The sequence below is a fragment of the Bubalus kerabau genome, chromosome 21 (genome assembly GCF_029407905.1).
Source record: "Bubalus kerabau isolate K-KA32 ecotype Philippines breed swamp buffalo chromosome 21, PCC_UOA_SB_1v2, whole genome shotgun sequence".
NCBI lineage: Eukaryota > Metazoa > Chordata > Mammalia > Artiodactyla > Bovidae > Bubalus > Bubalus kerabau.
This window is the reverse complement of record NC_073644.1, coordinates 36,127,610-36,140,574: the sequence shown is the minus strand read 5'-3', so window position 1 is coordinate 36,140,574 and position 12,965 is coordinate 36,127,610. Positions and strand designations below refer to the sequence as shown.

The 12,965-nt window shown below is 45.7% G+C and overlaps 1 protein-coding gene across 1 annotated transcript in view; it reads right to left on the bottom strand.

Annotated features, from left to right (window-relative positions):
* Positions 1–12,965, bottom strand: part of ANKRD29 (ankyrin repeat domain 29) — a 52,368-nt gene that overhangs the window by 23,336 nt on the left and 16,067 nt on the right. The window contains exons 3-6 of the mRNA XM_055559302.1: positions 11,565–11,675; positions 8,386–8,484; positions 5,854–5,952; positions 2,679–2,777 (exon numbers count right to left, since the gene is read on the bottom strand). Coding sequence (XP_055415277.1) covers positions 2,679–2,777; positions 5,854–5,952; positions 8,386–8,484; positions 11,565–11,675 — 408 coding nt within the window. The remainder of the gene's footprint in view (positions 1–2,678; positions 2,778–5,853; positions 5,953–8,385; positions 8,485–11,564; positions 11,676–12,965) is intronic.

Below are 12,965 nucleotides of genomic sequence, written 5' to 3'. Positions count from 1 at the left end.
TAAGCCCGTGCGCCACAATTATGGAGCCTGTGCTCTAGAAAGCACATCAGAACATTTAAAATCTAAATTTTTTTAGAACATTAAAACTCTAAAAAAACCACACACACACAAACGCATGTTAACTAAAAAACAAAAAAACAACCAAATCCCCCAAATCTATTTTGTGTGCCTTTACGAATTGGGTATGAACAGTATCCTTTTAATTTTTGTTTGTTGCTGTTCAGCCACTCAATTGTGTCCGATTCTTTGCGACATCATGGACTGTACCCCACCAGGCTCCTCTGTCCATGGGATTATCATGGCAAGAATGCTGAAGTGGGTTGCCATTTCCTTCTCCAGGTGGATTTTCCCAGGATCAAACCCTCGTCTTCTGCATTGGCAGGCTGATTCTTTACCACTGCACCACCAGGGAAGCCCCATCCTTTTAATTAGATATTCCCTACTGCTTTCTCTTTTGTATTGCCTTATTCATGTTCTCCAGACTTTCAGTTTCTCTACACTTTAAAACACAAGATGCTTTCAGAATACCCACCCTAGTAAGAATGTCCATGAGCTTTCTCCCTGCCAGGCCGGCAGACACCAACAATACCTATACACACAACTAAGCAGTCCTGCAGGAAAACCCAAAGTAACCGCTTGTTACCAAATTCTTTAGTTCTCTTTTTAACTGAGTGTCTACATCTCCTCGGCGTTATTTTCTTGAAGACACACCATTGGTTAATTTCAGCAAGTACATCGGTCCATCCAGAGTATGCCTCCTGCCAGGTGCCCTCTCCATGCAGACAGCACCCACAGGACAGGGCGAGCCTCGTTACTTTCAGATGCACAGTGGAAAACTAGTGCTCCCAGCTAATAACCACCCCTCCTGCAGGAACACTAACCACACACTCATAGCACCTTCCCTGCAAGTCCAACCAGGTAGAGGGTGCCGGCTTTCCACTGGGTGTCAGCAGAGCAGTCGACCCCCCCAAGGCAATCATTAGGAAATTAATCAGCCTGGACAGATTTTAAAGCAGCTGTTTGATACGGGGATACAATTTTCAGCTGTTCCTTACTGTGTTGCCACAGAAAGGCTTCCGTGACATAGAAGTGCTAACTCCTACAAATTTTCCAAAACGGATCTTCCCTGCATTCATTGGATTTTTCTTTCTTTTTTTTTTTTTAACCATGCATTACACAGTTCTGTTCCTAGAAGCTTTCAGGAATCATTGATGCCACCTCCCTGGCCCCGTATTTCAACTGTTGTTAATGGAAACATTTATTTTGGACTATTCAGGTAAGGGTAAAAGTCTAAACGTATAATGGAAGTTCTGGAGCATGGAATATTTAGGTTACCCTATCACAGAAGAGTGTAGAAACCCTACATTTCTAAAGTTAAGTGCCGCCGCAATGAGCCTTATGGAAGAATGTTATCCAATAGTACAAATTCTATGCTGTGCTATGTACTAGGTCGCTTCAGTCATGTCCGACTCTTTGCAACCCTATGAACTGCAGCCTGCCAAGCTCCTCCATGGGATTCTCCAGGCAAAAATACTGGAGTGGGCTGCCATGCCCTCCTCCAGAGAATCTTCTCAACCCAGGGATCAAACCCGCATCTACTTCGTCTCCTGCACTGCAGGTGAATTCTTTACCAGTGAGCCACTGGGGAAGCCTGGGTGGACCCAGGGAGTGAAATTTTTTAATGCTCCCTGGGTGGTTCTCCTGTACAGCCAGAGTTGAGAATCACTCCTTCAGACGATGGTCAAGTAGCTCAGTCATGCTACCAGAAATGCTATCGGCTCAAAGAGTGGGAGCAGGTTTTGAAGTGCCAAGGCTAAGGCTAGTTCCTCTGCACTTCAAAGAGGCCTGTGATCTGTCAGAGGTTCCATGTAGACTCTGGAAAGGATGTTCAAATGGAAAAGTTCACACCCACACATCTCATTACAAGTCTATGAAAGTCTAGTGCTCCTGGGCCCAGGGTTCATGTCTGGTGGTATAATAGCCTCAAAAACAGCTCCTAGATAAATGGAAGCAGAGATTCTCGCACTCCTCGCCATGAGACTGCCCAGTCACTTCATCTCCCCATATTTTACTTCTTATTCCAAAACCAGAATAACAGTTGCCATAAATTCTACAGAATTACAGCGACCATTAAGAGTACTTGGGTAATGTGCTATTTGCCAATTAGCTGCAAACAGACCCACATGGCAGTGGATGCAAACAGACCCACACTGGCCATAAAGGCAAACAGTCCTATGCTGGCAGGGGATGCCTTTCAAGGTCAACGGCATGCACGTATTTCAGAGATCTTCCTCCATCCAGCCTCACTTCTCTTCCAAACAACTTGATTTTTCCTTTTTTTGTGTGTTCTTCCTCCCACAGAACTCTACAACAGGAGGGTTTATTTTGGTTTTCAACAAGTCCATACACTGGGCTTGTTATAAATAAATACGTATCCATGATTTTTTAAGATCTTAATTGTGTAGGTATGTGAAATACTTCATATGTGTGAAAGACTTAAAAGAGCAAAGATAAATAAAGATGATGTGATTTCTACACAGAAAAGGCTCATCCAGTTAACTCTCCTATTTCCTTGACGGCTCAGATGCCACCTCCGGCATCAGAATTTAGACTGTGATGCTGTGTGTGCTGAGGCAATGAGCAAGTGTCCCCCAGAAGCCCCCCTGAATCACACTCACATAGAGCTGGTCGTGGATGTTGGCTCCGTGCTTCAGCAAGGTCTCCACCACCTGCATGTGCCCGTACTGACTGGCTGCCAGCAGGGCGGTGCCTCCATCCTGTGGCCACGCAAAGAATGAACGCATTAGAAACAGGGCAGGAACAAACTTTACCAGGCAGATGCTCTTCACGTGCTGAGAATTTTGGAAAGGCATTTCCCATACATAATAACAAACTGACTTTTCCTCTTTAATCTCTTACTTTTTTCTTTACAATCATGATAGAGTTCATCTTTTGTTTTGTTTTGACTGCTCTGGGTCTTAGTTACGGCATGCAATATCTTTTTAGTGTGGCCTTAGAACTCTTCTCAGAGAAGGCAATGGCACCCCACTCCAGTACTCTTGCCTGGAAAATCCCATGGACGGAGGGGCATGGTAGGCTGCAGTCCATGGGGTTGCGAAGAGTCAGACACAACTAAGCGATTTCACTTTCACTTTTCACTTTCATGCATTGGAGAAGGAAATGGCAACCCACTCCAGTGTTCTTGCCTGGAGAATCCCAGGGACGGGGGAGCCTGGTGGGCTGCCATCTATGGGGTTGCATAGAGTTGGACACGACTGAAGCTGCTTAGCAGCAGCAGCAGCAAAACTCTTTTAGTTTCAGCATTTGGGATCTAGTTCCCTGACCAGGAATTGAACCTGGATTCCCTGCATTGGGAGTGTGGAGTCTTAGCCACTGGTCCACCTGGGAAATCCCTAGAGTTTGTCTTAAGGACATCACTATGTTGTATACTCGGGTGACTTGCTCAAGATACATTACAGATATTTGACTAAGTTATTATAATTAATTTAGAAATTTCTCATGTCAAATGCAGAATCATCTCTTTGTCTCTCAATAAAGGAAACAAAGAACAGAAAGACTGTACCAACCAGTTGTGTCTTGGAATTACCAGAATGGTAACGAGCTTCCTCCTGTGGGTCTGCCCAGTTATAGGCCTCTGAGAATAAGGTGTATTTAGGGAGTTGCTCTCTGGGCCCCTGCCTTCTTGGACGAGATACCCATGCACTTAGAGCAGGGATAACTACAGCATATTCCATATGCTTCGCACGCTCCCACTTTGCATTTTCCTTTGAACATGTGCCAATCTGTCCAAACCTCTTAAAGTGCGGATGCCAGGACTCAACAGAGCACTGCAAAGTAGATGTGGTCTGACGGGACATTCCTTGGTTCCATCAACTCTTGCTTTTATCTCTGCGCCTAAATTAGAATTTGCTTTGACTCTAACCACACCACACTACTGACTCAGAGTCTGTGGTCAACTGAAGCCCTTAATGGTTTTTCTCAGGTGCTGGGCTGAGGTTTTTTCTTTCTCCATCTAGGATTGCTGTGTTGTTTGTTTGGCTCTATGAATGGGTATTTGGACATTGAGCTAATTATAAATAATGCAAGAATGTGGAATCTGGTTTTGAAATACAAATCATAAACATAAGACAGTGTGGGTCCTAAATTTGGGCATAGAGTGTTTATTCAAAATGCCTACCCTTGGAGCCACACCCTCAGATTCAGTAGATCTGGAGTGAGGCCCAGATATAGGCTTTTGACCAGTCATGAGAGGTGACTGTAGGGTACAGGTGCCGGGGGGCAGGGCTCCCTTGGAGAAACACCGCTATAGCCACAAGATGCTGGAGGATGCAGCGACTGAGTAAGGCTTCAGCGAGGGATGGGCTATGTGATGGGAAAGAGGGGCATTTTGAAGGGTAGGCAATGAAGGAGAGAGATTGGAAGGCTGAGGTCAGTGGAGATGGTTGGGGCGTGGGGTGGCTGGGCATCAAGAAATTGGTTAATTTTAACCCATGGGGTTGCAAAGAGTCAGACTCAACTGAAACGACTTAGCACACACACAAGTTTAATTACAATGAGAACAGTTGTTGACACAAAGTCAATTTTGGATGACAGAACTGTATTAAAACCCAAAGCTTCCCAACACTGTCTTCTTCCCAGAGAAAGCTCTTGGCCACCTGCAGCTGTCCTAATGGAAATAACGTGGAGTTGCTCGCCCTGGGCCTGTGTTCCATGGATTTCCAAGGTAGCACAGTCTGGCTCATGTACAAAGGCCAGCCCTAACTTGTTACCCAGGAAGAATGAAGCATCTGGTCACACACAATCATTTGACTTAGTTCAGAGTTGAGCCTGAGATTTGTAGAACTTCCACATTTTATTTTTAGTTGTGTCACTTTTATAATTAAAAATTAAATGACAAATAACATGAAGAGTATGAACACATGTGTTTTGGATTACTGTGCATTATACTCAGCATGTCTAGGGGCATGTACACAATCTGATAGCTGGTTTTAGAAAAGACAGAAACCCTTTCTGAAATTCAGATCTACTTCACAGTGTTTTAACAGGGAAAAAACTCCACTGGAAACTCCCTTGATATCAACATATCACATACAATGAATTAAGAAAACCTAAAAGTTTCCAACTAGGGCAAATTTTCAAGAATTTTTTATGACTGGGCTAGACAGAAGTTTTCAATTATAAAAATGTGACAGCTCAAATTCTTCTGCTATAAAATATTATCATGAAAAATCATATTGTGAAGACAAACTGATCTTTCCGCAGCCTTGGTTTTCTTATTCACATGTCAAATGTGAAGAATCAATGACTTATTTGAGGAAGAACCATAATTCCTCACCCAACCATATGAACTGCAATCATATGTTATATATTTCAGTGGCAACATCTCAGAAAGTAAACTTCCTGCCAAAGCCTCCTTAGAAATCTCTCAAGATTCACTAGGATTGGCTTAATATTTCCAATAATTCCTATCACAGCACTGGGATTAACCCTGGGGCAGAAAAAAGCAAAAGAGAACAGGAAAAGTCATGAAGCACCTACTACTGTATCCATTGTGATAACAAAATTTAGTGTCCCAGAGTAGAAAGTTACCAATACAAGAAAGAATGTAAGCCATCCCCCTGCCAAATTCTCCAATTTTTAGCCCAGGGTAAAAATGTCATGTTTTGAATTGAGTTCCTAGGACTACTCCTGAATCATTACAACTTAACCCTGTGAAACCCAACTTCTTTTGTAAACACAATAGCAAACATTCATACTATAAATGAAGAGAAATCAATACTTATAACTGCTGAAATTCTTCAATAGGGTATAAAATCAAGAAAATTCTCTTACTTTGGTCCTAAATTCAGTGGATGCTCCAAATTCAAAGAGAAATCTCACGATGTTATTATGTCCTTGTTGGGCAGCAAAGAAAAGGGCGGTTGTACCTGACTGAGAGAGAGAGGGGGGCTGGTTTTAAAAGATATTTGGTTACATTTCATTTGATTGACATGATTGCAGCAAAACAAAACAAAATCCTTACATATAAACCTCTAGCCTGAAGGGACTACATTTGAACAGACTATTCCTTGCTCAGGTTAAGTGACCAGTGTGGAGAATGCTGGGTTCCAGAAACCTTAAGATGTAACAAGGTCTGGATGAGAAAACTGGGCTAGAATGGGAAAATTCTTTTTTTGTTGTTTTTGCCTGTACTGCATGGCATGCAGGATCTTAGTTCCCTGATCAGGGATTGAACTCACGCCCCTTGCAGTAGAAGCGTGGAATCCCAACCATTGGACCACCAGGGAATTTCCTCCTCCTCCTCATTTTTTATTTAAATAATTTTATTTATTTTTGGCTGTGCTGGGGTTTCCTTGCTGTGCAGGCTTTTCTCTATTTTCAGCGAGCAGGGGTCACTCACTAGCTGTGATGCAGGGCTTCTCACTGCAGTGGCCTCTCTCGTAGCGCATGGGCTCTGGGCATGTGGGATTCAGTAGCTGCAGCTCCTGGGCTCTAAAGCACAGGCTCAATAGTTGTGGGGCACAGGCTTAGTTGTTCCGAGCTATGTGAGATCTTCCCGGATCAGGGATTAAACCTGTATCTCCTGCATCAGCAAGCAGATTTTTTTACCACTGAGCCACCAGGGAAGCCCCCTCGTCCTCTTAATAGACATGAATATTAGAGACTACCAAAGTGTGCAAACTCTACGTGTCTAGATAGACAAATAAAGAAAACAATGGCAGTACTTCTTTAGGAGACAAATATTCTGATACTGCAGAACGGATTACAAGTGAACCAAAGAAGAAGTCTGCTCCAAGCGTCAGTTCCACAGCACTGCCAGGCACTCTTTTCCAGCTTTCAAAACATTCAGGGTGAGGTCAGGGCCTCTCTTTGGCTATTTTTCCAGACTGGCTTGGCTCAGGGAATTCCAGGGACCATCCTCTTTGAAAGAACTACAGGGCAGGACCTCCAATAAGAGTGGCTCAAGGAGAACCAAGCACTCCTATCTCATTTGGAGCTTGCCCATGGATGCCCACTGAGGTCTGAGTCACTGTGGACTGAGGTCATGTTCACTCTAGGTGTGACCCTGGATGTGACTCCACAAAGGTGAACTCATCAGGCCCTGGACTGGTCTGGAAATTCATGCAGCCTCCCCGGGCCTGAGTGCCCAGCCTTCCACTGCTCCTCTGCATCAGACCAAGACTGGATCCTCTGGCTGGTTGGGACTCCCTTGAATGAGTGTGCCAACAGGCTCCCATTTCAGTCTGATATTCACCATGTGGTATTTCGTGGGGAAAACCTATTTAACACATGTCTGGTCAGAGAAGCCCTCTGCAGACATGGTTTGGTGAGGATGGCTGAGGTAGGTTAGCCAGTGAGCCTCCCTAACAACAGGTGGGTGACCCGATCCTTCTAAAAATATAAAGATCTCTATGAAAATCCTATACATTCTATAACGTCTCATCCCAAGGGAAGAAAGAAGAACTGACTTAGGCTCAGGGTGAACCATATGAATGTTTCAGGAGGTTTGGTTATGTCAGATGCAACAAGGGCCTGGGAAGTTTTGTTCAGTTAAAGTACAACCAATAGTCCCTTCCTGGGCCTTCTTTAGACACAACACGGTCTGCAACCTGGGCTTAATGTCACATAGGGAAAAAACAACGATTAGAGTCATCCTTCAGTATTGGTAAGTTCTGCATTCATGGATTCAATGAACCACAGAAAAAAAACTGAAAAAATTCCAGAAAGTTCTAACTTTTTTCCCCATGCACCAGCAACTATTTACATAAGTGGACTTCCCAGGTGGCTCAGTGGGTAATGAATCCATCCGCAATGTAGGAGAGCAGGAGACATGAGTTCAGTCTCTGGGTCGGGAAGATCCCTTGGAGGAGGGCATGGCAACCCACTCCAGTATTCTTGCTTGGAGAATCCCAGGGACAGAGGAGCCTCGTGGGCTACAGTCCATAGGGTTGCAAAGAGTTGGGCATGACTGAAGCAACCAAGCATAGGTATTGTAAGTAATCTAGAGATGTTAGAAGTATTTGGGAAGATGTGTGTAGTTATATGCAAATATTATGCTACTTTATATAAAGGACTTGAGCATCAGTGGCTTCTGGTATCCGCAGGATGGGGGGTGTCATGGAACCAATCCCCCCAGATTTGTTGGGATGGCTGTACTCTAGTCCTTGTTGTTCAATAACTAAGTTGTATTCAACCCTTTTTGATCCCATGGACCGCAGCACACCAGGCTCCTCTTGTCCTCCACTATGTCCCAGAGTTTGCTTGAATTCATGTCCATTGAGTCCTTCTTAGCAATTCACTACTGTGCAAACTTCACAGCTCTGTCACTAGCATTACTAATATTCACGTGCCAACCTGACCTACCTCTCTCTGGAGATTGATGTCCGCTCCCTGCAGGACAAGCTCCTTCACACAGTCTATGTGGCCAGCGTAGGAGGCGACCATGAGGAGCGTGGTGCCGTGCTGGGGGGAGGAGAGACGCGTGAGCAGTTAGGCCACCATGACGTCCGAGAGGCACCCGGAGAAGAGGCTGCCAAGGTCAGCTCCTCCCAGGACACGGCTGAGCTGAGCGCAACAGCTCCCACAGTAAAGAAAACTGCCTCGTGAATAATCTTATAATGCAGACGATGCAGGAGAAAGCAAAATGACAAACTGCTGAGGCTGGAGTTTTCAATTTAAACTTTCGCTTACTTCCATTACCGTCAGAAACACAGTCCAAGTGAGCCATGGCTACCGTGTTTTGAGGCAGCAGCAATGGAATGGCCTGATTTTATGACTCCTATGAAATGATTCCTGAGCCAAAACACCATTAGTAATGCAAAAAGGTGGGGTCTATGGGGTCGCACAGAGTCGGACACGACTGAAGCAACTTAGCAGCAGCAGCAGCAGCAGTCAGTTTTCTGAATTTAGAATTCTTTGTCTTCAAACTGATTCAGGTAAAGATGCCATGAGAGACCACAGAAGTGAGAGTCAGGAGCCCCAGAGGCCACCAGCTCACTGAGGGGCACACTGCTCACGATTTTCGGGGCTCATTTACTTCATCTTTAAAATGAGGAATTGGATGAGATGATTGCCAAGGTCTTCGCTACCTTTAGATTCAAGGACCTGGGGCTTCCCTGGTGGTCCAGTGGTAAAGAATCTGCCTGCCAAAGCAGGAGACACAGATTGGATCCCTGATCTGGGAGGATCCCACATGCCGCAGAGCAACTAAGCCCATTTCCACAGCTACTGAGACTGTGCTCTAGAGCCCCAGAGCCGCAAAACTGGGCCCACGTGCTGCGGCTACTGAAGCCCTTGTGTCCTAGAGCCTGTGGTCCGACCAGAGCAAGGAGAAGCCTGCACACAGCAACCAGAGAGTGACCCCTGCTCTCCGCAACTAGACAAAAGCCCGCACAGCAATGAAGACCTAGCACAGCCAAAAGTGAATAAATAAAATAAATAAATAATTTTAAAAATGATTCAAGGACTTGAATAACTAATAAGAACCCACTATATAGCACAAGGAACTCTACTCAATGCTCTGTGGTGACCTAAAAGGGAAGGAAAGCAAAAAAAAGAGGGGAATGCATGTATACGTATAGCTGACTCATTTTGCTGTACAGCAGAAACACAACACTGTAAACCAACCATACTCCAATTACAATTAATTAAAAAAAAAAGAAAAATGTTCTATCACGGGCACATTGGTCTCAAAATACAAATCAATCAAGGGCTAGAGGAAGCACAGAGCACTTAACTTGGACATTTCACAAAGAAAATTTTAAATGTCAGGCTTCATCTATATTAAAGTAAGGGAAGATGAATAAAACAAATTACCCCAAATGCTTCCTTATGGGTTGCATTTCACTTCTATAACATGGTCAACTGAGAAAAAGTCAGAGGTTGGGACAAAGGAGAAAGAGAATGAAGAAGTGGGATCTGTGGATGTAGGAACGGACACAAAGCTGGAAGTCAGGGGTGTCTGGAAAGGGGTGACTTTAAGAAAAAGGAGTAACTGGTCATCAACATGGTCAGTGGGTGAGACCACAATGAACTGGGGTTCCCACTCCAGATCCGTCCAGTATGGCACTGCTGCCCAGCAAGCCCCCAGTAAGACCAGATAACCAGTTCACAGATGCCCAAGACCCCATATCAGTCTGGGTCCTGGCAAAGAACAGATGGTACATTCAAACTGGGATAACTGGAAGAAAGCATAATAAAGAGACTATTTATAAAACTATGCTCTGAATGTAAGGAAACCACAAAGAACGGGACTGAGAAGGAGGGACAGTGGGGCTTCGATGCCAGCCCAGGCCCCAAAGCATGAGAGGCAGGTGGTGGCTCCCTGGACAGACAGGGTGAGGGCGTTACTGCCAGACAGGACAGGGGGGCTGGACTCTCCAACATCCCTGTCCTCCCAGCCTCTGATTCCCGCCAAAGCTCCCATTGGCCAAACCCTACTGGCAGTCGGAGGAAAGCGAGAGCCTGAGGGCAAGCCAGAGACCTCTGACTCTGGGACACAGAACAAGTGGGGAGGAAGTTACACGTGGGTCCGGAGATGCACCCTGAGCTGTCCTGCACCAATGCCCCGGGGGGCAAAGGGGAGCAAACTTTGATACCTCACTCAGGCTGGTGGCTAATATCACCTACCAAATTTGTGTAATTAAAGCTGGAAATGGCACACCCCGTTTTCAGGAAAGCAAGAAGGCTCCTGTGAAAATATTTCTATTTAATTCCTAAAATAAAATATCTCCTCTCTCTCCTCATCTGAGGTCCTCTCCGTCCCCAGAGCTGTGAAGTCCTGCTGAGAACAGAGATCACTGCCTCTGGCTGGGGAGGGAAGGACTCTGCAAGTGATGCTGCCAGGGGGTGGGAGGACCTGTTTTAGTTCCCCGCCATCACTGATGAGTGAATTGACGTTTGCAAAGGTAGAGGGAAATGAAGTTGGGTGGGGGCTTCCATCTCTCAGCAGAAAAAATTCAACTCCTTGATCCATGGCAGCCTCCTTCTACTCTGAATCACCCCCCACCCCTTTTCTTCTTAGATCAGTTCAGATCAGTCACTCAGTCGTGTCCAACTCTTTGCGACCCCATGAATCGCAGCACGCCAGGCCTCCCTGTCCATCACCAACTCCCGGAGTTCACTCAGACTCACATCCATCGAGTCAGTTCTTGGACTGGGCCAATTCTGATTTCCCACTGACCTGCTTCTTCCCCTACTGTGACCCCTCCTGTCTGATGCAGATAATGGTTTCCTCGATATGTTTCCCATGGTACTCTGCATAAGTCTGAGCACACTCCAGGAGAGATAGCAAAGGACAGGGAGGCCCGGCGTGCTGCAGTCCATGGGGTCCCAAAGAGTTGGACATGACTGAGCGACTGAACAGTAGCAATGGTGCTTTGGACTTTTTGAAAAGGATGAGGCAAGCAAACACATGATAAAGGGGACAAGCGCATGAAAAAGGGGACAAGCGCTGTGAAGGGCAGGGTGTTCAGCAGGCGCTCTCATGCCAGCGGGGGACAGCCAGCTCCTAGCATGCGGGTACTGAATGGACCAGTCCGTACACTGTCCCTACAGTCCACGTCCACACGGCCGCTGTTCAGTAGCAGGCGGAGCAGAGTCAGGTTGCCTCTCCTCGCCGCCCAGAATGCCGCATTGGCAAGCGGGGTTTCCTTCTGCAGAAGCAAAATGAAACAGAATCTTTAAAATTGACCTTCATTAATGTGACCACTGCTACGTAAACATGTGCTGCCATTCAAAATGGAGAGTTTCCGGATGTGTCTGATCGCTGGAAAGAGTGCTCCTCCCGCAGCGGGTCATCGTTGTATACTTGGCTATGGGATGTGGGTAACCCGAGCCCTGGGGCTGTGGCAGAGAGCAGGGTTGTTGATTACACAGCACTATTAATATACTCCATTTCCCACCAATGTCCTTGCTTTCCTGCCTCTGTGTCTTTGTTCACAGTTTCCTTTTTGCTTGAAAGAATTTTCCCCCATCCTTCAAGGCCAAGGTTCTGCTTAACTGCTTTCTTCCCTGACACGTTTCCAAATGTCTCTTATCTCTAAGCGGAGGGAAATCGCTCCCAATTCTGAGTTTACCAGCATCTTTTCTGTGGCTCAGATGGTAAAGAATCCTCCTGCAATGTAGGAGACCTGGGTTCAATCCCTGGGTCAGGAAGATCCCCTGGAGAAGGGAATGGCTATCCACTCCAGTATTCTTGCCTAGAGAATCCCATGGACAGAGGAGCCTGGCAGGCTACAGTCCATGGAGCTGCAAAGAGATGGATATGACTGAGTGAGCGACAAACTAACTTTCTGTGTAGTCAATGCTTTCTACTCAATTCCAGCCGCCTGGGTAAACGCCTCACTCTCCCTTTACCAAAGGTTCTTTGATTCAGCTGGAACTTGCCAGGGGTTTCTGTTGAGAACAAAGAACTCTGGGCAGGAAATGTTGCTATGCGACCTCAGGTGGATCCTTCACTCCAGTGTGAGGTCGTTTTAAAGTTGCTAAGTTAACCCTGAAACCATGACTATGGAAGGAACAGAGGTGGAGAACAGTTCTCCAGAATCAGAGTGGCAGAGCTGACTGAAGCACCACCTCCTTCTCTAAAATGCATTGATTTGGATTTGCAGAGAAAAGTCCACGGTGGGGGCGGAAGGACAGGCAGAACCAGACAGCTCTGGGTTTCAGGCCTGGCTTTAGGCAATGGACTGGCCCTGATAAGTCCTGGTTTCCTCTTGCTTAGATGGAGATCACATGACATGCCCTGAAGTTTATGGTAAAAATTAAATGATGTAGGTTAAGGGAGGCTCAAGATGGAGGGGATATATTAATATGTATACTTACAGCTGATTCATGCTGCTGTACAGCAGAAACTAACATATAACTGTAAAGCAATTATACTACAACTAAAAAATAGATGTAAATTTTAAAAATGATGTAGGTTAATTGGCTAATACTGTATC